This window comes from Mirounga leonina, unplaced genomic scaffold (genome assembly GCF_011800145.1).
Source record: "Mirounga leonina isolate KUSES-001 unplaced genomic scaffold, KU_Mleo_1.0 Mir_92, whole genome shotgun sequence".
Classification (NCBI taxonomy): domain Eukaryota; kingdom Metazoa; phylum Chordata; class Mammalia; order Carnivora; family Phocidae; genus Mirounga; species Mirounga leonina.
The window spans coordinates 13,667,283-13,692,657 of NW_023270852.1; the positions used below are offsets into that span (position 1 = coordinate 13,667,283).

The window sequence follows — 25,375 nt, forward strand, 5'->3', positions numbered from 1 at the left end:
GGCAGGCAGGCCGGCTGGCGGGCACGGAGCCGAGGAACAGAGCCCTGGGATCCTGCCCGGACCGGGCCGGGCCGCGATGCTCCGAATCGCCCCGGCCGAAGAGGGGGCCGGCCCCGGGGGTCGGCGCTGAGGCGGGAGGGACCGCGCTGGATGGAGCCGATGCCGCCCGCGGCCTCAGAAACTTGAGCCGCGGCAGATAAAACCTCTGCTTGAGTCTCTGCGCCCTCTCCCCGCAAATCCCCTCACACTGCTGCTGCAGAACCCAGGCCTTCGGACCCCGGCTGCTGCGCTCCTTCGGGGCGAGGGCGCAAGGGGGGGGGGTTGGCCGCGGCTCCCCGAGGCCAGCCCCCCCAGAGTGAGTGTTGCCACCATGGCGGACGGGGCGCCCCGGTCCCCGCTCTATCGCAGCGTCTCGTTCAAGCTGCTGGAACGCTGGAGCGGCGGGCCCGGGCCGAAGGAAGAGGCCACGGACACCCCCGGGTTGCGGCGCCGCGCCTCGTGCCGGCCTGCCGCGTCGGTCCCGGGCCAGCCCTCCCGGCGCGTGTCCAAACTGGCGTCGGGGCCTCCGGCCTCCCCCGCGCAGCCGCGCCCGCTCCGCAGCCTCTCGCCGTCGGTGCGCCAGCTCTCCCGGCGCTTCGACGCGCAGCGCCTGGACGACGACCACGCAGGGGCCCGAGACGGGGGCGTCTCCCCCGGGGCCGCGGAAGAAGCGGCGGAGGGCGCGGCGCGCGGCGCCTGGCCCAGCGTCACCGAGATGCGCAAGCTCTTCGGTGGCCCTGGCTCCAGGCGGCCCAGTGCCGACTCGGAGGCCTCGGGGACGCCCAGCCCCGACGGTGCCGTGTGGGAGCCCCCGGCCCGCGAGCCCCGGCAACCGCCGACGCCACCTCCTCGGACGTGCTTCCCCCTGGCGGGCCTGCGTTCCGCGCGGCCGCTACCCGGCCCAGGGACCGAGGGGAGGAGGCGGCGGCAGCAGCAGCAGCAACAGGAGCGGGCGCCGCGTCCGGCGGATGGTTTACATTCTTGGCATAGCTTCTCCCAACCGCAGGCCGGGGCCCGGGCCTCCTGCTCCTGCTCCTCCTCCATCGCCTCCTCCTATCCTGTCAGCCGCGGCCCGGCTGCCAGCTCCAGCGAGGAGGAAGAGGAGGTCCCGCCGCCGCCGCCGCCCGGGGCGCAGAGTCCGGCCTACCACGGAGGCCACTCCTCGGGCAGTGACGAGGACCAGGACGGTGAGGGCGGCCACCGCTGGGGAGGGAGGCCGGGACCCAGGCCTGGAAGCTCCCTCTTGGATAAGGACTGTAGGCCAGACAGTTATGGGTTAAATCTGGGCAGCATGGATTCAGCTGAAGGAGCCAGGAGTCCTGAGCCCCCCAAATCTCCAAGAGCCTCTAGTGAGGAAGGACCCCGGGAGTGGGGTACTGGCTCGCCTCACTGTGGACCAGGTCCTCAGGAGGGACTCCGGCCCATGTCTGACACTGTGGGGGGAGCTTTCCGCGTGGCCAAGGTGAGCTTTCCTGCATACCTAGCCAGCCCAGCAGGCTCCCGCGGTAGCAGCCGCTATTCCAGCACGGAGACCCTCAAGGATGAGGACCCATGGGCTAGTCGGGGTTCTGGGGGCTGGGGCATGTACCGCTCCCCTAGCTTTGGAGCTGGAGAGGGGCTCCTCGTAAGGCCCCAGCCTCGAACCCGCACCAAGGGACCTGTGGGCACCACGAGGGCATTGAGAGATGGAGGACTGGAGTTGGACAAAAGCCGGCAGCGGAAGTCCTTGTCGAATCCAGATATTGCCTCAGAGACCCTGACGCTGCTCAGTTTCCTTCGCTCAGACCTTTCAGAGCTCAGGGTCCGAAAGCCCAGTGGGCGCCCCAGTGACCTCGGGAGCGGCCCCAACTTAGATGGCAGAGACTCACCAGCAGCAGGTGGCCCCAGGGCACAACTTGGACCCACGCCTGCCCCAGCCCCAGCGTCACCTGGCACCCGTCCCACACTCAAAGACTTGACGGCCACCCTTCGGAGGGCAAAGTCTTTTACCTGCTCTGAGAAGCCCGTGGCCCGCCGCCTATCCCGCACCAGCGCCCTGAAGCCCAGCTCCTCTGAGCTCCTGCTGGCAGGCCCAAGTGCCGAGGAGGACCCACTGCCCCTGGTTGTCCAGGATCAGTATGTACAAGAGGCCCGTCAGGTTTTTGAGAAGATCCAGCGAATGGGTGCCCAACAGGATGACGGAAGTGATGTCCCCCCTGGAAGCCCTGTCTGGGCAGGAGACATGACCCAAGGGCAGCGGTCCCAGGAGGAGCTCTCTGGCCCCGAGTCTAGCCTGACAGATGAGGGCATTGGGGCAGACCCTGAGCCTCTTGTTTCAGCCTTTTGCAGCCTGGGTACCACGGGGGTGTGGCGACCCCTTTCCTCGTCTTCAGCCCAGACCAACCACCATGGCCCTGGGGCTGAAGATAATCTGGGAGGGTGGGCCCTGGTGTCCCCTGATACCCCTCCCACACCAGGTGCCCTCCGACGGAGACGCAAAGTCCCTCCTTCAGGCCCTGGTGGGACTGAACTGAGCAATGGAGAGGCAGGTGAGGCCTACCGGTCTCTGAGTGACCCAATTCCACAGCGCCACCGGGCTGCCACCTCCGAGGAGCCCTCTGGGTTCTCCGTGGATAGCAACCTTTTGGGCTCGCTGAGCCCCAAGACAGGGCTTCCAGCGGCCCCAGCTGTGGACGAGGGCTTGACCAGTGGCCACAGTGACTGGTCTGTGGGCAGTGAAGAGAGCAAGGGTTACCAGGAGGTTATTCAGAGTATTGTTCAGGGGCCTGGTGCTTCGGGGTGTGCGGTGGACGACAGGGTTGCTGGCAAAGCCCCGAAGAAGAAATCTCTGAGTGACCCCAGCCGCCGTGGGGAGCTGGCTGGGCCTGGATTTGAGGGCCCGGGAGGGGAGCCCATCCGAGAAGTCGAGCCCGTGCTGCCTCCATCTAGCAGTGAGCCCGTTCTTGCAGAGCGGCGGGCAGAACCAGAAGAACCCAGTCCTGCCAGGGGCCGGGCACAGTCTGAGAGGGCCCTACCCAAGACCCCACCTGCCTCCTCCCCTGGCCGCCGCGACTTCCACCTTGACCCTAAACTGGCTGATGTTCTGTCCCCACGGCTCATCCGACGGGGTTCCAAGAAGCGTCCAGCCCGGAGCAGTCACCAGGAACTGCAGAGAGAGGAAGGCAGTGAGGACCAGACCAGCAACCTGTCACGGGCCCGACCATCCTCCAAACACGTTCGCCATGCGAGTGTGCCCGCCACCTTCACACCTATTGTGATGCCTGAGCCACCGACTACTGTTGGCCCCCCTGTGGCTGTGCCCGAGCCCGTGGGCTTCCCGGCCAGGGCCCACTCCACGCTGCAGGCACCGTCACTCGAGGATGTCACCAAGCAGTATATGCTGACCCTCCACGCTGGCGAGGTTCCTGCCCCGGCACCAGTGGATATGCCCTGCTTGACTCCTGTTGCACCGCCTTCGGCTGAGGCCAAGCCCCCTGAGGCAGCCCGGGCTCCAGATGAGCCTGCCCCAGCCGGCCAGTGCTGCAGCAAGCCACAGGTGGTGAGTCCTTGGGGGGGGGGGGGGGGGTGGGGGGGGGGAAGAAGGGCTGTGGGCGCTGACTTCCACAGGAGCCTTTTGAGTGTGCTCATTGGGTAGGTGCCCAGGTCTGAGGGTGCTTCCCTGGTCCTGGGAGTGCCCAGGGAGTTTTAAGGGTGTTAATGACCCAGGGCTCCTGTCTACTCAGGCCCGAAGGCTTCTGCTGGTGCTGATGTCAAAGGTTCTCGCCTGCTTCGAGGTATTCTGGGTGATAATTACAAAGGGTTCTAATCTAGTCCTTTAGCTGTTTCTCGGGGATTGGTTTTAGAGATTCCTATCTGGTTCTTTTTTATAAACACGCAAGGAGGTGGTGAGGGTCTTTCCTGAGTCGTGCTGCCCTATCGGCCAGACCCCTTGTAGGATGTTCGGGCTTGGGGCCCACAGTTGACATAGGTTTGTACTTCCTCATGTGGGCCTCCTGCGGCAGATCAAAATGTGGGTCTGTCCCCGAGCCTGGGAGAATTAGAGCGGTACAGGCATTACTTTACGGAGGAGCAAAAAAGACTCCATAAAGTACTTTGGTAGCTCTGGCCTTTCTCTGTGCCTCAGCCTCCCCATCTGTGAAAGCAGGGGCTTGTGGACAGGGTCCTTATGTCTCCATCCAGCTGGTACTGCACAGATTTGGGAGTTCACAGGTTGGAGTTGAGGCGCTCTTGTGCCTGAGGTCTGCCAGCACTTCTTCTGATTAGAGTGGGGGCTTTCAGGGGAGAGCAGGGACAGAAAAGAGGCTGCCCAGGCTCAGCAGACAGGGGCCTGGAGAGAGTTTGGGAGTGGCTCCAGCCCCCACAGGCAGGGCTGCCGCTGTGCAGAGGGTGGGGGCACTGGTCCCCCATCCCTCCAGCTTTCATCTCTCCCACCCCACCCCCTTCCTGGTGACTCTGAAGTGCTTCCCCCTTCCTCTGCCAGACCCCAAGCCCCAGGGACTCAATCTTTCTTTCTTTCTTTTTTTTTTTTAAAGATTTTATTTATTTATTTGACACAGAGAGACACAGCGAGAGAGGGAACACAAGCAGGGAGGAGTGGGAAAGGGAGAAGCAGGCTTCCCGCGGAGCAGGGAGCCCGATGCGGGGCTCGATCCCAGGACCCTGGGATCATGACCTGAGCCAAAGGCAGATGCTTAACGACTGAGCCACCCAGGCACCCCAAGGGACTCAATCTTTCTGAGGCCCCCACTTCTGCCTTCAGATGTCCCTGGAGTTTTGGCTGTGGGTTCCAATAGGTTCTAGGTGCCATGATGCCCCCGCCTCTGAAATGGAAGCTCGGTTTTGGGTTTTGGGTTCTGGGCCTAGTGTGGGGATGGCTCAGGGTTATTTCAACCACGGCCTACACTCCCACTATGTTCCCTGCCTGTGTGAAGAGCCTGGAAGCCCTAAAGCCTGGACTAATTTGGTCACTCCCTGTTCCCAGCACTCTCACGGCCCCTCTGAACTCTTTCTTTGTTTCTCTTTCCTTGTCTCTGTTTCCCCCTTGTCCTGGCTCTGGTGTCTCTCACAGAGGCCACAGAGAGAGCCAGCAGGCAGGGAGTGGGGAGACTGGAAATTTTGGACCTATCCTTCCTTGTGAGAGCCTGGTGGGACAGCTCTGATTGCCCCTAACTCCAGTGCCAGTTGTCTTTCGAACATAGGGGTGGGGGAGGGCAAGGGCAACTCCTGCCAGGGGCCCCTTCCCCGGCTGTCTTTCCCACATAATTATCTCCTCAGGGAGCCTTGAAGGCTAAATTAGGGAAGAAGGCAAGAATGAACCAATGGACTCAGGGAAACTGTGGGAGGGGGGTGCTCCTAAGAAGAAGCATTGAGACTCAGAGAGGAGGTGGGAGTTTTTGCAGAATTGGCTTTTGGTCTGCCTCCCTTCGTATTGTCCCCTTGTCCCACCAACTTCAGGGAGAGGCTTAGCCCCCTCCACCCCCAGAGGGCTATGAGGTGGGGCATATCTGCTCATAATACAGGCTTCTCCCTATCCTCAACAGAGCATCTCTCCAGCCTCCAAACCTTAGCCCACTCTAGTCCTCCCACCTTTCTAGACCTAGCTTGATGTTCCCTCTTGCCTCGTAGAGAAAAGAACTAGTAAGTCTATATCTGGAAGAGCAGGGTTTGAGCCGAGGCTCCAGATCCCTGTGTGGCCTAGGATCAGTCACATCCCTGCCCTATACCTCACTTTCCCTTTCTGTAAAATGGGGGTAATGGTTTCTGCCTGGCAGGCTCTTGTAGGGTGAGTGGATGGTGTGATCACTCCCTCCCTGGGGACAGGAGAGAGGGGGGACAAAACAGACTCCACTGCCCCAGCTACTTCTCAGTGACCAGCCGTGGCCCCTCCTCCCTGTCCCCTGCTGGTTTCTGAGCACAGGGCTGGGCACTCTGAGCCTCAGTATTACCTGGTGGACTTGAATTGGCTCAGAAGAGAATCACTATCCCCTAATTCCCCAACCCCCTCATAAAGCCTGGAAGTTCTCCCATCTACTAGCCCAAATCCCCTCTGCTATACCCTTCCTTCTGCCTCCAGGAAGATGGGGAGCAGCTGTTCACCCCCTCGTTATGGCCTTCGTGGAAGAGACAATGTTCCCTTGTTTCGGGCCTGGGGCTCCAGTCACGCTCCCTGGGCTGTGGGTGGAGATGGTGTGGTGTGAGCTCCAGAATAAGAAGGGAAGAGAAGAGGCTTTCACACTTTGCTGATGAAGCAGAAACCAGGCTGAACCCAGCCAGGGGCAAACAAGAGAGGCCCTGGGGGGTAGAGGTGGCCCCTGACCCAACCCCAGGCTTTGGGGAGTCCCTCAAACTCGGGTCTCTCCCAACCCAGAAGCTGCATTTGCCCTCTGCATGGCATATCCCCATTGTGAGCAGGTGGCCTGGGTACTAGGCCCGGCCCGGCCTCTGACTCGCTCTGAGACCTGGACAGAGTCATCTTGGGCCTTGATTTTCCCATCTGTACAGTGGGATGTTAGACACCCTGGTCTTTGAAGCTCTGAGGGAGGACAGCCTGCAGAGTGGTCAACGGAAACAGGAAGCGTTGGAGTGCTGCTGGAAGAGAAAGGAAAGGCAGCTCTGTGCAACAGCTGTGAGAACCTAGGAGCCCAGGGAATAAGGAATAGCTCGTGGTCATTTTATTCTCTGAACACCTGCTTGTGTTTCCGCTGGGAGCAGGCAGCAGAGCCTCCATGCCCTGCCCCTGCCGCACCCCTTGTCATTTCCACTTAGACCCGCAATAGCCTGGATGATAGACTTCTTTCCAGGGATTCCCCTACCCCGGCCTTAAAGTACAGAGTCTTATAGCCCAACTTTCTTTCCTCAGGTACTGATACTCATTTGACAGCTGTGACAATTCTAGCCCAGAAACAGGAAATGACTTGTGTCTCGGAATCACAGATGGATTGACTCACAGGATTTTAGCATACTGGAATAGCAGTAACAGTGGCTAAAATTTATTAAGTGCTTAGTGTATGCCAGATATCTGAATGTTTCATTCTTCAAGTGTAAAAGCTGTGAGAATCTTCCAGTGCTGAATTCTTAGAATTGCAGGCTGGTAGATTCCTGCTGAGTCCTAGAATGTCAGTGTCTTAGAGGTGAAGGAGCCCAAGCAATCCCTGTTTCTTGGTGGGATTGGCCTGCCATCTAAGTAAGGGGGACAGGGTCAGGGGGGAGTTGGGGGGGTCACCCGCATACCCCTAACAGCCTGAACACCTTCCTGGTGGTTATTTAATTCACTGGGACCTGGGGGTGGGATGGAAAGAACTTTGAGACTCAGAAAGGAGAATGCTGCATCTAAGGTCACACAGCTAGGCAAGGCACAGCCAGGCCCAAGCACCAACCCCCTGCCCCAGCAGACATGCCAACCCCCCACCCCCAGCTTGCCCAGCCAGCTCCCTGCCTTGCTGAGGAAGGCCTGGGTTGCAGCTCTTCATCACCTTTCTTCTCTCTGTGTCCCCTTGGCTGTGAACCCATGGGGGCGGGGGTTCTCTCCTTTCCCTCCTTGGCTCTTTGCTCTAATTTTTCCATGGAAACTGGTTCTGGGAGGGGAGGCAATCAGGACATTTGGAGTTCTGTGTAGTACCAAATATCTATAATTAAATGTCTTGTCACCCAGTAGGAGGGTGGGATGGAGAGGACAGGCAGAGGGCTGTCCCTTTCTTCTGTTTATTCCCGCCCCCCCTACTCCTTCCTAAGGGTCCAGGACTATTGGAGGGAGTACAGTCCAGGAATGGGTCCCCCCCCAAACATGGAAGAGTTGGGGGATGGACCAGAGTTGAGTCTGACATTTTTCAGCCCCACATTTCTGGGACGAGCTAGGTTTGGGATGCTCTGGGCTGCTGCTAATCCTGTCCCCAGCACCCTCTCAGTGTAGGAACTTGCCCCTCCTGCTTCCTTCCCCTCCCCCCCATCTGTGATCTCAGGCTACACATGCTGCCCTGCAGCAGATGGAGGCACCCCCAGGCCAGGGGAATCAGACACTCAGAGAGTTCAGAATCTAGAAGCAGACCAAAGGGCCTGTAGGATGTTGGGGAATCGGCCTGAGGGCTGGCAGGGGAAACTTCTTGGAGGAGGCTATGCCTGGAGCCTGGCCTTGAAAACTGGAAGAGTTTGTATAGCCAGAGAAGAGAGGGAGGGTTCTAGGAGGAGGGCACAACGTGAGCAAAGGCTAGGAAGTAGGAAAGACATAGCAGGTTGTGTGTGGTAGGAGTTTCAATCGAGACGTGGGTGACCCTTGATAGAGCAATGCATTCATCCCTTTAACAAATACTTACTGAGCTCCTGGATGCGCTGGGCACTCTCCCAGGTCCTGAGGATACAGTAACAAACAAAACAAAGGCCTGGCCTCATGGAGCTTCCAGACTAGTGAGGAGACCTGTGTGTAAATGGATATATTATGTGTCAGGGAGAGGTAGGGGCTAGAGAGCAAAAGAAAGCAGGTTAAGGGAGTAGAGACTGACAGGGAGGGAGTACAATCTTAGATCAAGAGGTCTGGGAAAGCCTCTCTCAGGAAGTAAGATCTGAGCAGAGGCCTGGAAAAAGTGAGAGAGAGCAAGCCAGGTAGCCATCTCAGGGAAAGAGCATTCTGGGCAGAGAAGAACAGCAAGTGCAAAAGCCCTGAGGTAGAAGTGTGTTGGAGAAATTATCCAGAGGACTGTGTGGATGGAGCAAAGTGGGAATGAGGTCAGAGAGGTAAGGGAGGGTGGGAGTGGATCAGGGTGGAAGCAGATCTCATAGGCCAATAGGAGGACTCCAGCATTGACTTGAAGTGAGATGGGGTAGGCCCACAGTGACCTGATCTGACTTAGGCTTTACTAGGTCTGCTCTGTTTGCTCTGTCAGGGTAGATTGCAGGGGCCCAGGGTGGAAGCGGGGAGGCCGGTAAGTAGGCCACTGGAATAATCTGGGTGAGAGCTGATGGTGGCTTAGGCTGGGACCGAGGTGGTGGAGTAGTGGGTTTCTGCTGCAGCGCAGAGAGTTTTGTGAGGGCCTGGACCCCAGCGTTCCAGGTGAACACAGAGCTACTGCGGCTCTCAGAGCTGGGCAGTGTGTGAGGGGTTGATTAGTGTGGGGAGGGGGAAGTTGATAAAGGCCCCAGGGTGTCCTGGGGCTGTAGGCTACACCGACTGCCCCTTGCAGACCCACACTGGCTGGGCTCAAAGAGTAGGAGGGTGGAACCACCACAGGGCCCTAGTGAGGAAAGCAGCAGCGCCATGTCCCACTGCTATCTCCTCTACAGCCACCACGACACCGATCAGCTCCAGCTGGCATATCTCCTGGGACAGGGAGCTCACACCACCCTAAGGTAACTCTGTCCCTCCCATCTGGTCCTCTAGCCAGGTGGGCATTGCCATGGTCCCAATATATGGATGAAGAAGCAGGTCCAGAGTAGACAGAGGTTTGCCTAATGCCCTGTGACTCAAATATGGGATTTGGCCCCAGGTGTCCTGGCTCCCAGGCCATACATTGGTCCCACAGAGTTCCCACTGAGCAGAGTTGGCTAGAATGGCAGTGGTAGGGTGGGGGAAGGGGGAGCCCATGTTTCCCAGAAAGGCTTGAAGCCCTGGCGTACTTATTGGGAAATGTGCCCAGGCAGCCTGGCGCCTTGCTGGCACGCCCTAAAATGGGGGCTCTGGGTCCCCTGGGAAGCGAGAGCCTTTTGGAGCCAATGCCCCTGCCTTGGGAGTTGATCCTCTCCTCCCATTTCCACCCCAATCCTCTGGGGCATTCCAGGGGTGGATCCAGGCAGAGGACAACTGCCAGGCTGCCAGGCCCTGGGCAGTGAGTGAGCCCCAGCTGATGACATGCAGGGGCCTGGGGCCCCAGCCAGGGTGTCTGAGCTCCCAGAGGGGTGTCCACGACCACCCCCTCCAGTAGCCAGGGTCACCAGGGATGACTTGGTGTAGCACATGAAGGTCTGCACTAGGGATCAGGAGATGGGGTCCAGCCTTAGCCTCTCCACTTTCCTGGTGTGTGGCATTCAGTAAGTCCCTTCCCCTCAGAGCCACAGATTCCTCCATGCTCTTGGGCACCAGGATAGAAGCTCCCCCCCGCCCCCCGGGGCTGGTGGAAGAGGCACTAGCTTTCCCGAGTAGGTCTCAATTTGTAGACTGAAGAGCTGGCAGGTGGGGCCCCATTCGGCGGCTGAGGAGACTGAGGCTGAGTGGGGCTGGGCCTCACCAGGTCTGGCCCCCGAGGCCTTGCCCTTGCCACCAGCTGCTGTTCTGGGCTCCACCGCGCACACACAGATGAGGCCTCTGCCCACCCGGGTGGCAGGCTGTGAGGCTCAGGCTGGGGCCTAGCCCCAGAAGTGGTGATGCTACGGCCACCAGGATTTTTAAACTTTGTCCGGGGCGTGGGGCTGCCGCGTGGCTCTGAGACGCTCCTAAGTAGGGAGAGACTGAGGGGGAGTCTGCTTTGGCACCTGAGGTCAGAGGGACATGAGTTGATTCCAGTCTAGGTTGGCAGATGGGTGGTGTATTGGTCTCCTGTTGTTGCTGTGGCAAAGTACTACACACTTAGGACTTAGAACAGTACAAATATTATCTTACAGTTCTGGAGGTCAGAAGAAAAGGGTTTCACTGGGCTAAAAATTAAGGTGTTAATAGGGCTGTGTTTCTTCTGGAAGCTTTAGGGGAAAAGCTGCGTCCTTGCCTTTGGCAGCTTATGGTATCTGCTGGCACTTCTTGCTTCGTGACCCCTTCCTCCGTCTTCAAGGCCAGCAGCATCTTTCTCTCACCTGTACGTCCTGCCTCCCTCTTGTGAGGAACCTGGTGATTACTTTGGGCCTGCACGGATCAACCAGGATAAGTTCCTGCTTGCAAAATCCTTACTCTGCAAAGTCCCCTTTGCCATGTAAGGTAACATATTCACGGGTTCCAGGGATTAGGACGTGGACATCTTTGGGGCAGATGGGGAGGGGCTCCCTATCCCTGTGTGCCGGGAGCTCTGTGTTGGGGATTGGTGACCCTGGTGCTATTGGACCAGAGGACCTGTCGGGTCCCTTCATGCCCTGAGAGGCCGAGGCACTTCCCAGGAGGGGGCAGGTGGAGGGAAGGAGCACGACCCAGATCCTTTCCACCCCCAGGCTGGCTTTGGGACCCAGGGCAAGCATTTACAGATCCTGTGCATTGCCCCCTCACTCCACCAAGGATTATTGTTAAGATTAAATGAAATCATGCTAAGAGGGCTTAGCACATAGTAAGTGCTCAGGAAGTGTTATTTCCTTCCTTCAGGACTGAGAGGCAAGACACTAGGATTCTAAGATTCAAATAGACCTTGACTCCAGGATGCTCAGATTCCCAGCATCTCTTTCCAGCTTAAAGCAGAGGACAGAGCTCTAGACAGAAGGGCAGGTGGGGTACTGACTGGGTAGGTTCCGTGGCCCAGTAGCCTGGGCCTTTGGAGATGGGAGGTAGGCAGAGTAGAGGACTAGGCATTTGGGGGGAATCAAGTACCTTACTGTCCTTGCTCTTCTCGCCAGCTCCCCCTCCTGCTTTTTTACCACCAGCCCCAACCTGGGAGGCTGAGCAGAGCCAGAGCCCTCCCTGGTCAAAGCCCCAGACCCATTGGAACTGGCCTCTGAAGCAGGGCTCAACAGCCCCTCCAAGCCAGGGAGATTGAGGGTCTGGTGGGCTTTGGGGTCAGACCAATAAGAGTTAACATCTCAGAGCAGACTCTGACTCACTCACTGGGTGAAAACTAACAAGTCATTTCATCTTAGCTCGGAGCCTCAGTGTCCTGCCTTGTCAGCCCAGGACCCCAGGTTTAGAAGCTCTCAGAACGGTGGCCACTTTAAGAACATGCACTTTTGCGATTGCTCGCTCAGAGCGTAGAATCTTGTGGTTTCAGGATGAAGGATTCTGTTTTTTTCCCAGGAGTCCATACCTCTTAGCTTGATTTTGTTCGTGCATTTGAGATGGTTACTTCTTGGTTCTGAGATTCTGGGGCCAAGGAGAGGCGGGGCGGGTCCTGGACCAGTGGCGGGGGGGGGGGGGGGGGGGGACTGTGTCGGAGGGGGCCAGGCTGAGGGAGCTAGCGCCAGGTTGGTGTCTGTTTCCTGTTTATTGGTTCCCAGGGGGTGAGCAGGCCCTGCCCCAGAGCAGCAAGGAGCAGGAGGGAGGGAGGCGGGGTGTCCTGGCCGCCAGCCAGCCCCACAGCCCAGCCTCCTGGGACTGCTGAGACCCCTCCCCCTGAGCCCCCTTAGACAAACATCCAGTCCTTTCCCAGGACAGGGCACTGGAGGTCAAGGAGCAGATGTGGAAGGGAAGGGATGGAAGGACAGGAAGGGACCCTTCCCCCGCAAAAATCCTACTGACTCCATCTTTCTTGGCTGCCTGTGTCACTGAAGTCTCACTCCTGGTTCCTCACTGTCCCCCTCTGTCTCTCCCTGTCTCCCTGAGAGTGGGGGTGTGGAGTGGCATGGTGGTGAGATGTCCAACTTCTTGGCAGGCCAGGAGGCAGGAGGAGGAAGAAAAGGGTTAGGGCCCTCGATCCCAGGAGGTCCACCTGGAAGGATCTTTAGAAACCAGCTGTGTCAGGACGCCTGGGTGGTTTAGTGGGTTAAATGTCTGCCTTCGGCTCAGGTCATGACCCCAGGGTCCTGGGATTGAGTCCAGCATCGGGCTCCCTGCTCAGTGGGGAGTCTGCTTCTCCCTCTGCCTGCCACTCCCGCTGTCCATCTCTCTCTCTCTCTCTCTCTCTCTGACAAATAAATAAATAAAATTGGAAGGAAGGAAGGAAGGGAAGAAAGAAAGAAAGGGAAAGAAAGAAAGGAAAGAAAGAAAGAAAGAAGGAAGGAAGGAAGGAAGGAAGGAAGGAAGGAAGGAAGGAAGGAAGAAAGAAAGAAAGAAAGAAAGAAAGAAAGAAAGAAAGAAAGAAAGAAAAGCCAGCTGTCAGCTGTGTCTTCTAAGCATCCCTTACCCTGGCATAATTGAGAGGGTAAACTGAGGGCCAGCAAGGGGAGTGGTCTTCCCCAAGGCTGAGACATAGCAGACCAGGCCCAGCAATCTGCCCTGTGCGACTCACTGCTGTTCCAGCCCTGCACTTGGACTGCTGCATATATGGGGCCACTGGGAATTCTTGAGAGGGGGGATGGCATGGGTGACTTGGCATTTTAGGGAGTTGGACTGAGCCAGGCAGGAAAAAGAAGCCTTGATATAGGTCTGCAGAGAGGTCTCTGTTTGACCAGAGCACACAGGGAGAGGCTGTGTGTGCAGGAGCCAGGTTGAAGGTCTTAAGTGCCAAGTTGAATGGCCTGGGCTTTGTCCTGTGGGCAGTGGGGAGCCATGGAAGGTTAGGAGCTAAGGAGGAGCATTGCCAGGTGGGCCACATTAACAAACATTCTCTGGTTGTGGACTGCAGAGAGCAAGAGGTGAGAAGCCTGAGTTAAGGCTTACAGGTGATGCAGGGATGGGGAAAAAAAAGGACTTCCTAAGGGAAATCATTTGGAGTTAAAACCTGACAATTTAAATTTAGGCTCAGGGGCCCTATCAGAAACTGGGATGAGGGGAGTAGGGCCCACCTCCCTTATTTCAGTTAGAGAATGTGGCAGTGGGACAGAATGTGAGGTCATCTGAGTCATCCCCCTGCCTCAGGAATACAGAATGTTCCTCTGTATTTCTAGAAGGGGAAGGGGGCTCTGAGCCAGCTCGGGTCCCTGTCTCTGTGCCTCATATGCTTCCTGTCTAACTTCAGTCCCTCCTGCTCCAGGGAGAAGTGCCTGCTTCTCAGTGGGGTCACCAGAGAAGAGCAGAGCTCCAGGCTATGCCCCCAGTCCCACTCCTTCTGGCATTGGCCTGGGTAGGGAGCATGGGGGCGGGGGCGGGGGGGGGGAAGAAGGAGCAGGCCAGTGCTGCCTTGCTAGCTAGGACCCAAGACCAGTCACTCAGTCTCAGTCTCCCTCTCTGTGAAGTAGGAATCCCAGATGTGGCAGAGTCCCAGAAAGCTCTGGACTGTGCCAGCTCTCAGGAGCTGGGGGTAGAGTGACTGGTAGGTAGACAGGCAGGCCATCTTGCTAGCAGTACTCACAGTGGGTCCTGCAGTCAGACACAAAGTATCCTTGTGATATTTGTACCCCAGACCCCAAGACCAGTGCTGGCCTCTGGCCTTGCAGCCCTGGAGGCCTTCCTGGAGGAGAGGAGGGCAGGCTGTAGGGAGAGGAGTAACTCAGATTTGGGGCCTGATCTGAGCCTGTTTCCTCATCAGATGCCTAAGTACCCTTCTAGCTCCTTGTTGCACCCCGGTCCTCTTCTCCCCTCCTCCTGGACCAGAGCTTTCAGGCTTCTCCCCAAGGCCAGCGGGGGCGGTGCCTGGGGCGGGTGAGGAATTTCCGAGGGAACAGCTAAATTCAGCCCCAGCTAAAAATAGTCCTGGGCCTGGCCCCAAGGCTAGAGGGGGAAGAGGAGGAGGAGGAGGAGGAGGGCGGGGTAAGCCCTTATCCTGCCTGCCCCACCTCTTCACCTGGACCCAGGGCCTGGGTTGCTGAAGGCCTCCTCCCTCCTCCCTCCCGCCAGGCCTTTCCCTGACTGGGGCTCTGTGCTTTCTTCCCTCCTCCCTCCTCTGTCCTTCTCCCTGCCCTCCTCCCCCAGCCTCGCCCCTTCTGGCTCTTTTCCCTATATCTCCCTGACTCTGACAGAGCCGGACAGAGGCCCATCCGTGGCCAGGACCAGGCCTTCAGAAGAGGGCCTTATATAGGGACATGTCCCCTTGGCATCGAAGCCTGAGTGTCAGGAACCACCCCCGCCTCCACTGGCAGCTGATTTCAACCCCTCTCTTCTGGGGTGGGAGTGTGGGGGATGACAGACCTCAAACGTTCCGAGGTGTGGAGATGTGGGTGGGGCCCCTCGTTCACCCCGTGACCTGGTACATGGTTCTGGGCAAGTGGCTCCACCCTTGCCAAGCCCTCCTGTTCCTGGCACACGGGGCATCAAAACACATTTATTAAATAAATAATGTGGAGGGAGTGGGGAAGGCAGGAGGAGGAGAGCTGGGCCCTGCCCTTGGGGAGTTCGCGGGTTCCTCGGAACTCTTCTCACCACCCATGACCAGCACTGTTTGGTCTCTGCCCTGGAGATGACAGGCCTGAGCACCCAGGCAGGTGAGAGTTGGCAGATGGCAAAGGGTACTGTCCCAGGCCAGTACCAGTTGGGCATAAGGGTGAGGTGGGAACCAGACACTGAGGCCCAGGGAAGGTGAGGTTCCCAGCTTAGATCACAGAGCTCAGAAGGAGAGAGGTGGTGGCATTAGAACCTAGGCTGGCCTCACTCCAAGGCTGTGGGAGTAAATTTGGTCTAATGTCGCAGAGAGATCAAGAAGGAAGTGGATGGTAAGTCTTAGGAGATCTGGTCCATGGTGCTGGACTGAATATGGTGCAACTCGGGTGGGGGTTCACAAGTGGTGGTAGCAAAGCGTGTCAAGCTCTCCCTGTGTGCCAGGCCCTGGTCTGAGCACTTTCCACGCAGCCCCTCAATTTAATCTCACAACCACCTCTGGGGAGGTACTGTCCTCCCTGTTTCTAGATGAGGAGCCCGGGGCAAAGCCTGATAAAGTAGTTCACCTGGGTTAGGGAAGCTAACTAAGTGGGGAGTTGGAGTCAAAACCCAGACAGTCTGGTTCCAGGATCTATGAACGTCACTCAGGCTCCTGGCTTTCAGGCCTGCCTGGGTGGGCGGCGGTGCCATCACCAAGGTGGGTACGAGGGAGGAGAGAGTGGACTCCGCTTTGGACGTAGGAAACCCACTGGATTTGCACTCCACAGTCCAGCCCCAGGAAGGAGCACATAGTGGTGGCTCAGTCAATACTAGGCGAATGGCTCACTGGAATATGAGGGGCCCTTGGGCTGCAAGAGGAGGTGATGGGCAGGCAGAGGGAATGAGTATTTCCTTCCCCCACTGGCCCAGGGACCCTTCTTCTGGTGCCAGAGTGCAGCTGCGGTGGGTGCCGGGGCTCCTTGCTTGTGGGGAAAGCTCTGGGTTGCAAGGGTGCTGAGATGAACCACAGGCAGGGGAAGGAGGGGTGGGTAGGGGCAGGGCAGGCAGTGCTGGCGGGCCTCGCCTGCAGTATCTGGAAAGCAGATCTCTTGGGCCATGGCCGGCGTGACTCAAATGGAGACAAAAAAACCTTCCATATTTGGACAAAGAGCCCAGAGAGGCCCGGACCCGCAGCCAGCCCAGGCCGCCTCCCCCCACCCCCCCAGTCTCCCTCTGGGCCCCTAGCCCTGAGCCCTGTCCCACGAGTTTAACTCTTGGGCCTCAGGCAGCACTGTGGCCTCTTCCCCTCAGTCATCAGGCCACCTTCCATGTGGTCAAGCCTGGGCCATGGGTGCTGGAGAAGAAACCCCCGGTGTTGGGCCCTGAGCTTGGGGTAGAAATGCGGAGAGGAGTCCTGGCAGAGCCCGCAGTTGGAATGGGGTTACACACTAAACAGACAATTCACACGCCAGGGGGTAAGTTGACTACAGTATGTACCCAGTGTGGCAAAGCCTGAGGTCCACAACATGGAGGCATGAACACACACACTCACGCACACACACACACTCACACACTCATACACTCATTTCTTCTCAATCCCCAGCAGACTTCTGTATTCACAAAGACATCTGTGCAGATATCAGAAGTGAGGACCCAGCCTGAGAACCTCTCACACCTTCCCTGGAGCAAGCTTTGATGACTGCAAAGTTGGAGTAGATAGGGACAGCCAGATGTGAACAAGTAATGTAAACAGTCATTATCCATCTGCAGAAATGCAGACAGAGCCATCTGTCCCTTCGCTGACACCCTGAGTGCCCAACGTGTGGGGCTGGGTGTTGTGCAATGAATGCCAGAACCAGGTGAATGGGGAGGGGGCTTCAGCCCACTTCCTGCTTGGAGCAGGACCTCATTCCCAGGGGGAGGACCCAGATGCTTGCTGTCACTGGTTGGGTAGCTGAGTGACTACACAGCTGCTCCTAGCTTTTCTAATTAGCCCTGGGTAATTAACTCTGGAATCAGCCTGGGTAATGGGTTTGGAGAGCCCAGGGTAACCTTTAAAATTCAGTTCCGTTATCGCCCAGTGGTACCTATGTTTGCAGGGTTAGCATGTGGGCTATAGGACAAACAGACAGAGGTTCCTGCCCCAGGAAGAGGTGGGAGCCCCATCTGAGAACTGAGGATCAGAAGGAGGCCAAAGTAGGGGAGGGCGAGGGAGGCTAATGCGGCTGGAGCCTTGAAGAACCAGCAGGACTGACTGGCAGAAATGGGGCCAGGCCTTTCAGTCAGAGAGAACCAGGAAGGCAGAGGCTTGTGATGAAAAAGTCCTGGTGTGTCTGGGATGTCATGAAAGGCCCCTGGTTCTGGAGAAAGTCAGGTGCATTCTGGGGAGTCTGGAAGGCCAGCCCTGAAAGTCTGGAGTTCACCCTGGGGCAGTAATTTCCAAACTCTTAAAAATAGTGGGGTGGCTCCTGGGTGGCTTAGCCGGTTAAGCGTCTGCCTTCAGCTCAGGTCATGATCCCAGGGTCCTGGGATCGAGCCCCATGTCGGGTTCCCTGCTCCGTAGGGGAAGCCTGCTTCTCCCTTTGCCCCACCCCCTGCTCGTGCTCTCTTTCTCTCTCTCTGACAAATAAGTAAAATCTTTAAAAAAAATAGTGGAATCCTTTCTTCTGGAGAAATCTTGACACTGAACTATAAAACAGGCCAGTTTGGAACCTTGTTGATATAAGTGAAGGTGGGGTCATATCTCCCTCTTGATCGTATCTCCCCCCGTGTACTTCCATGGAGCCCCCTAGGACTCAGAGAATCCCTGTTTGGGGCAGAAGGGCCCTGGTGGGGGTGTTGAGAGCAGGACAAGCCTCTCCCTTCAGTTTCTCCTCAGGCTCAGAAGTTCAGCCCAGCCAGACTCCCTGGGCAGGGACAAACCCTGGTGGGGCCATGTCTCCTGAAGGAGCCAGGATGATGGAGCACCCCACCTTGGGGCTCCAGTGAGCAGGCGATGTCCCCTACTAAGGGCCTGTAGAGCTGGGCTGGGCCCTACTTGATGAGGAAGACGACGTTTTAGAGTGGTGGGAAGGCCCTGATTGCTGACTGCTCTTTTCCGGGAAGGTACAGGCCCTTGGAGGGAGGAAGGAGCTCGCAGGGCTGGAGGAACCACTATGGCCAGAGCATCATGCAGCCACAGTGTGACACAGGTGGGGAGGCAGGCAAATTTGGCCTGATGCTGGTGTGTCAGCAAGAGCCGGGTCACCCGGAGTGTCAGGGGCAGCCTGAGTGCTCACGTTTGATCCTACGTCCAGCTGTGTTGGTGTAATGGTTAGAATAGATTGGAGCCAGATGGCTTAGGTCCAAATCCTGCTCTTCCTCTTAGCTGTATGACCAGGAGCAAGTACTTAATCCCTCTGTGGCTCAGTTTATGCACCTGTAAAATGGGGATGATGATGATGATGATGATGATGATGATGATGGTGACACTTATTATAGGGTTTTTGTGAAAATTAAATATGATAATGCCTGTGGTGGCTGGGCTGGACCACTGACCACAGGGGATCAGTGGGAAATCATAAAGTTGGAAGAGGAGGGTAGTGACCTGGCCTGGCTGAGGAGCGGTCCCAGGGATGGGGAGAAGTGGCTGGGGTCCCCAGGAATAGCTTAGAGTCATCTTTGAGGGAGAGGGATATGCTGAGTCCCCCGAGGGATGCTCAAACATCCTCCCAGGCAGCTGCCATAGGAAAAGAGCTAAGGGGCTTTGCAGAGGTGGGGTGGGGTTCCGTGGGCTTGGGGCTCTGCTGGATTCTCACTGGTGGAAATTCCCACCCTGCTATGAAGTTGCCTGCGGCTGACCTCACTTTACACTCGGTATCCGTGGCCCAGAGAGAGGCAGGATTGCCACCGTTGCCCAGCGAGTTCCAGCCCCAGGTCCTTCATCTAGGCTGGGGACTCAACTCCAAGCTTTGGCTGGGTTGAAGTCTAGCTCTGAGGTTGCCTGACTTGAGGAGGCGTGGGGGTTGTAAAGGAGGAATTTGACAGTTCTCTGCAGAAAGGGCTAGGAGCTTCCTCTCTGGCTGCAGGGTGGGCTGGGAAAGTGTCCTGGAAGACAACACAGATGACACTGGAATTGTGCAAGAGAAGACCGAGTGGGAAACTGAAGGGAGAAAGCAAAGACAAAGGCTCCAAACTCAGGGTCCCAGAGCAACCCCCTCCTACTTTCATCTGGTTTTCATTTACCAGGAGCCGCCTTGGGACTTGGTCCTGTGCGTGGGCTGGGAACACAGGGCAGTGTGCAGGGGTGATCGGGGGGCGCTGGGGAGATGCCCAGAGGCTGGGGGTGCGGGGATCCCAGAAAGTCAGTGTACCGAAGGGACAGTTTGTGAGGAAGAGACTGAAGCTAAGCCTATGATGGATCAGAAGGAAAATGAGGAGGGTTGCAAAGGCTGACACGGGAGCCTGAAGCAGGCAGCAGATGCCAGGCGGTGAGATGAAGTCTTTAAAAATTCAATGTATTTAATATTTTTAATGTGTAATATACTCATGTGGTTAAGAAAAATCAAAAAGGGGGAGCGCCTGGGTGGGACAGTCAGTTGAGAGTCTGACTCTTGGTTTCAGCTCAGGTCATGATCTCAGGGTCCTGGGATAGAGCCCCGAATCAGGCTCTGCACTCAGCAGGGAGTCTGCTTGAGATTCTCTCCCTCCCTCTCCCTCCGCCCCTCCCCTGCTCTCCTGTGCACTCTCTCCCTAAAACAAATGGATAAGATCTTAAAAGAGAAATAAAGGAAAAAAAGAAAAATCTAAAAGGGTAAAAAGCCTCCTTCCCACCAGCTGTCTAGTACCTACCCTGCCCCACCCAGGATACCCGGTTATTAATTCTTGTGAATCCTTCTGTAGGCAAATGCCAGCAAATTCACTGTCTTTCCTCTGCTTTCCACACACAGAGGCACACTGCTGTCCACTTAGTGAGATCTTGGCCCAGATCTTCCCTTATCAGTGCGTTAAGAGCCTCCATATTCTTTCTTGCACTGTGTGGTGTCCCATCGCACTGATTCCCAGATCTGTACTGAACCACACATTAAAGGATGTTTAGGTTATTTTCAGTCTTTGGCTGTTAAAAATAGTGCTGTGGCGAACAAGCTTGTTCATAGGTTATTTTGTACGGGGGCTGGTGTGTGTTTAGAGCAATTTCTTAGGAGTCGAATTGCTGGGACACACCATATATGTGATTCCAATTTTCATGCTCTACAGAGGGGTCCAGCACCGTGGTAAGGAGCCTTTGTCCCCCAGCATCACCAAGTTGGACCTGCGCTATTTTCCCTATCTGAGAGGTGAAATGGTATCTCAGTGTATTTTAATTTGCATTTGTCTTGCAATGAGTAAGGCTGAGCGTCTTTCCACATGTCCAAGAGACATTTGGATTCTCTTTTCAATGAACTGTTCATATCCTTTGCCCTTTTTTTCTGTTGGATTGTTGACCTTTGGTTTTTATCAATTTCTAGGAACCTTTATAATATTAAGGAGTTTATTATTGTCTGGGTTATGAGTTGTAGGTATTTTTTCTGGATCTGTCACTCGATTTTTGACTTTGTTTATGGTATATTTTTGCCATGCAGAAGGTTTTGTTTTTATGTGGTCTAATTTATCAAGCTTTTATTTTATGGCTTCTGTATTTGGAGTCACGGTTAGAAAGGCCTTTCCCACTCCAAGGTTATAAAGCAGTTTCCCCATGTTTTCCTCTGGTGTTTTGTGTTTTCTTGTTTTGTTTTACATTTAAATCTTTGACCCATTTGGAATTTATCCTGGTGTGTAGTGTGAGTTATGGCTCCCACTCTATTTTTTCCCAGAACTAGAGTATCTTTTTGGGGTGGGTATGAAGGCCAGAGGCTAGCGCTGCTGAAGGTCAATGGCAGAGTGGTAAGAAGGGCTTGGGGCAACACCAATATAATGTGACAGGCAGTTGGAAATGGGGCCGAGGCTGGGGGCATAGCATTCCCAGATACTCATCTTTGCTGTGTGACATTGGACAAGTACCATCCCTTCTCTGGGCCTAAAGTATACCTAGAGTATAGCTGAAGGGGCCCTGGATATCACCCTGAACCCAGGGCTGACTGTGAAGGAGGTGATGGCCAGCAAGAGGGGGCCATCCTGAAGGCAGGGACGCAGAGGATGGCCATGGATCCAGCACCCATTCAGGCTGGGCTGAAGTGGAGGGTTAGGGGGCTGGCAACAGAATTCACTGTGTTCTTGGAGTGGGTAGGCAGGAAGGCAGAGAGGGACGGGCACCCATTTTTAAAAATACCCACAGCAGCTTGGCACTGCAGGCAGGGGTGGGGGGCAGGCCCTCTGCCAGCCCTCTGGATCCAGTAATGCTGAGGGTCGCTAGGGCAGGCACATTGTCAGTTGTCTGAGGACTGTGGACCCAGCCCAGCCCAACCATAGCCATTCCTAGAGGTCTTCTTCCCCCCATCATGAAGCAGGCATCCTTGTCCTCTCCAGTGGAGAAATAGGGACAGACCACCCTCCCAGGGTCTAGTCCTGGTACTGTCCTGGACTTGCTGTGTGACCTGAGGCCAGTCCCCGTCCACTGGGGTCACTATCCATCAAAAGGGGCAACTGGACTTGCCTCACATGCTTCTGCCATCCCTGGCCCTCACCAGATTCCAGTTTGGATTAGAGCTGGGGGGGAAGAGCTTGAGGTCCTTGCCTCTTCCCCCTTTACAGATGGGGAAACTGAGGCCACGGAGGGGACCCTGACCCCTGCCCTGCCTTTCCTCTTCTTGGCTTTCCTGGGCCTCTGGACCTTCCTCCCTGCCCCCACATGGCCTGTACCAGCTCCCCACCCCCACTCCTGGGCCCCAGTGGTCAAATTCCAGGGCTGCCATTGCCGTGGCAACAGCCAGCTCACAGGGCCCCTCCTCTCTGAGCTGGCCCCTCCTCTCGGGGTTCTCCACCAGGCTGTTGTCCAGGGAGGAGGCAGAGAGGGCCTCCCACCCCTAGAGGACTAGAGGGGTTGGGGGTGGGGTAGGGAGGAGATCAGACCCAGCTGGTTTCTCATTTGTTTTCCAAAGGAGAAAATGGAAAAGGCACAAAGTGCTGCCAGCAAATGCTACTCTGTTATCCCACACACAGTGGGAGGGACAGAGGCGGTCACCTGGGCTGGGGACAAGAGAGCCACCCAGAAAGGCTCTTTAAACCTTACACCTGGAGAATCGCCCCATAAAAGGGTCTAAGGCTGAGGATTTGGAATGGAATGGGAGATGGAAGATCCTTCCTAGGTCACCACCATCCAATGGTAAGGCTGCCTAGAGACTGAGGGGCCCATCCTATCTTGGGCTTTCTTCCAAGCAGACATGCCCCATCCTGGAAGGAGTTACCATGGTAGCCTTAGAGGGGGTGAGTTCCTTGGCCCTGGGGTTATGCAAACAAGGACTGCCAGGGGATGCCTACCCTGGGAGGGGGTTGGTGCACTCAACCTCTGAGATGACCTGCCTTCTTTTTTTTTAAGACCTACCTATTTATTTTTTTAGAGCAAGAGAGCAAGAGAGAGTGTGTGGGAGGGGTAGGGGCAGAGAGGGGGAGAGAGAATCCCAAGCAGACTGGGGTGGAGGGGTAGGGGCAGAGAGCAAGGGAGAGAGAATCCCAAGCAGACTCCCAGCAGAGCAGGGAGCCCGGCCCGGGGCTTGACCCTGAGATCATGACCTGAGCCAAAACCAGGAGTCGGACACCCAACCAACTGCGCCCCCAGGTGCCGCTGAGATCACCTGCCTTCTAAGGTTCTCTGGTTGTTGATAACGAGCCAGTGTTTATGGAGATCTCTGTTCCAGGCATGATGCTAAGTAAGCCCTTTATATCCTCTATTATATAGATGAAACTGGCACTGATATGGGCCTCCTGGAGGTTGGGGCAGCCGTCGGTGCAATGTGGTCTCTGGCTTTGCCCTCCTTTTTCCAGGGCTCCCCCCCACTGTTAACTTTCAGGTGTGTGGTGTATTTGCTTCCAGGCTTTTCTCCTTGCATATACGCACATATGTATGTGTGTATAATATATATATAATATATATGTATGTGTATTTCATGATGTGGTGATGGTGCGGTGTGTATGCTTCTTGCTTCTTTCAGTGAACATCACACTGAACATTTCTCCGTGGCGCTTTAAAGAGCTCCCTAAGTGCATGATTCCCGCAGCCTCGTGGTCAGTTCCCTCTGTTGTGAAGAAGGCAGTGTGAGTGTCCTCGTCCTCCTGCGCTGCTGCTTTCCCCTGGACGGGAAGGCACCCCCTCTCCTGCACAGTGGAATAGATGTGGATAGAGAAATCCTGACCCCGGGGTACCCTGTGGGCACAGATCCTGTCACCATGAGACCTTGAGCCCAGTCCTTCACTTCTGTGTGCCCATCTCCTCTTGTGTAAAACAGGGTAATAATAGGGCCCACCCAGGAGGCCTGTCTCCAGGTTAAAATAAACACCTGTAAGCAGCACTTAGGAACCCCTTGAGAGAGATTAATTCCTATTTGTATGCCATTGCTCTCTTCCCTTCCTCAGGCCCTGCAGGTCACTGACAGAGGGGAGGATTTGAGCCTCAGCTTCACCACCTTCATCTTGAGAACCGGAACAAGTTCTGACCCCTCACTGAGCCTTAGTTTCCCCCCTGAGTTGCTATGAGGATCTGATGAGATCAGGCTCTACAAACATTTTGTAAACTGTGAAGTGCCAGATGGTGCCACTTATTGTCAGTATCAGGAGAGCATGGATGCTACTCCAGAAGCCTAAGGTGCTCAGAGCAGGAGGGGAGTCATCAGATCTGGGGTATCAGGACAGCTTCCTGGAAGTGGTAGTCCTGGTCCTGGGGCTTTGGGACAGTGGAGCCTAGGCCTGTGTCAGGCTGGCCTTCAGCGGTGAATCCTGCAGCACGCGTGTGCGCGCACACAGAGGTGACTGTGGCTGCCCACTAGGACTGGTCACTAGTCGTTGATCCAGAGCAGCAAGGCTTGAAGTTGAGGCTGCCTCTGGTCAGCCCAAGCTGGAGACTATTTCTACCCAGGCCCAGTGACAGCCCCCTGGAGGCTGGGGTGGAGGGATTGTGGAGCAGGGCCTGTTCCCTGTCCCTGGGCAGCTTGACCCCCCCAGGCTTGTCTGGTGTGATGGGAGGGGCTTCCCTGGGCTCTGGGTTGGGCCAGGGCACCCAGGGCTTACTTTAGAGCCAGAGAGACTTACTGATGGATTGAACTTGCTCCTCTCCTGGGGTGTCCCCTGGGTCTTGGAATAGGGTAGGGGTAGGGGAGGTGGGGGCCACAATGCCTCCGAGCAGCTTGGGCCCCTTTGGACAAGATTTAGTGGATAAGGCCCAAGGGCCCAGTTCTAGCCTCAGCTGACTGCCTGCTGCCCTGGGGGTCTCGAGACACTTTCCTCTCTGAGCCTCAGTGCCTATCCGTAAAATGAAAAGGAATGGACCTTTCTCTGGCTCCCTCCTTTATAAGGAAGGCTTGAACATGGGCATTCTAAGCTTGCTGTGCACATTCATAACACTGAAACTTTCATTCATTCACTGATTCACAAATATGTACTGGGCACTTACTGTGGGCCAGACTATTCTAGACATGGTTACTGAAGTCTGCAAGCTCCAAAGGGGAGGGATCACCTCTGCCTTGTTCCAGCAGCATCCACACCTAGAACAGAGGTCAGATTAGTAGGTTGGTAGGAGCTGATAACACCTCAAGCTTCCTTCGGCCTTTGGTGGTTTGAGTATAATTTCTGGCACCATTGGAAGTGGGGAAGATTGCCTCTTTTTGTCTGCTAGGCTTTGAGATACAGCTAGGCTATATCTACCGCTCAGGCAGGCCCTGCTCCCTCCTCCCTGCCCCTCAGCTCCCTGGGGCTCTGGCCTGAGGCTGGCCTGGCCTTTCCCAGGGTGCCTGGCCCACAGCCCAGTGAGTCATCTTCCGCTCTAGAGGCAGGACACCCCATCCCACCCCGAAGGCACACACAAATGGAGCCCACCCCTCCTTCTCCCCCCAGCTTGTGCCTGGGTCCGAGAGAGGGAGGGAGCAGGAGGGTCTGGAAACAGACACTGGATAACTTCCTTTCCCACGATCCCTCACCCCAGCCTCCCTGCATGCTGGAGAACTGGGTGGAGGCGAGGGAAGGGAGCCCTCCTTTGCAGAGCGTTTACTGTGCAGCAGGTGTACACCCTCATTTTCCAAGTGGGGAAACCGAGACCGAAGGGAAGGGCTGTTTGCAACAGCTAGAAGGTGGCGGTGCTGGGCCCAGACCATCTGGGCCCAAATCTCTATGCAGTGTTCTGCGCTGAGCAAGGTTTAGACATTTTGAATGAGACAGTTTCTGGAGTTG

At 56.3% G+C, this 25,375-nt stretch overlaps 1 protein-coding gene across 1 annotated transcript in view; it reads left to right on the plus strand.

The window, feature by feature from the left end:
• ARHGEF17 (Rho guanine nucleotide exchange factor 17) overlaps window positions 1–25,375 on the plus strand; it is a 55,990-nt gene continuing 30,615 nt past the window's right edge. The window contains exon 1 of the mRNA XM_034995600.1: window positions 1–3,577. Within this exon, the coding sequence (XP_034851491.1) occupies window positions 371–3,577 (3,207 nt within the window). The 5' untranslated portion in view covers window positions 1–370. The remainder of the gene's footprint in view (window positions 3,578–25,375) is intronic.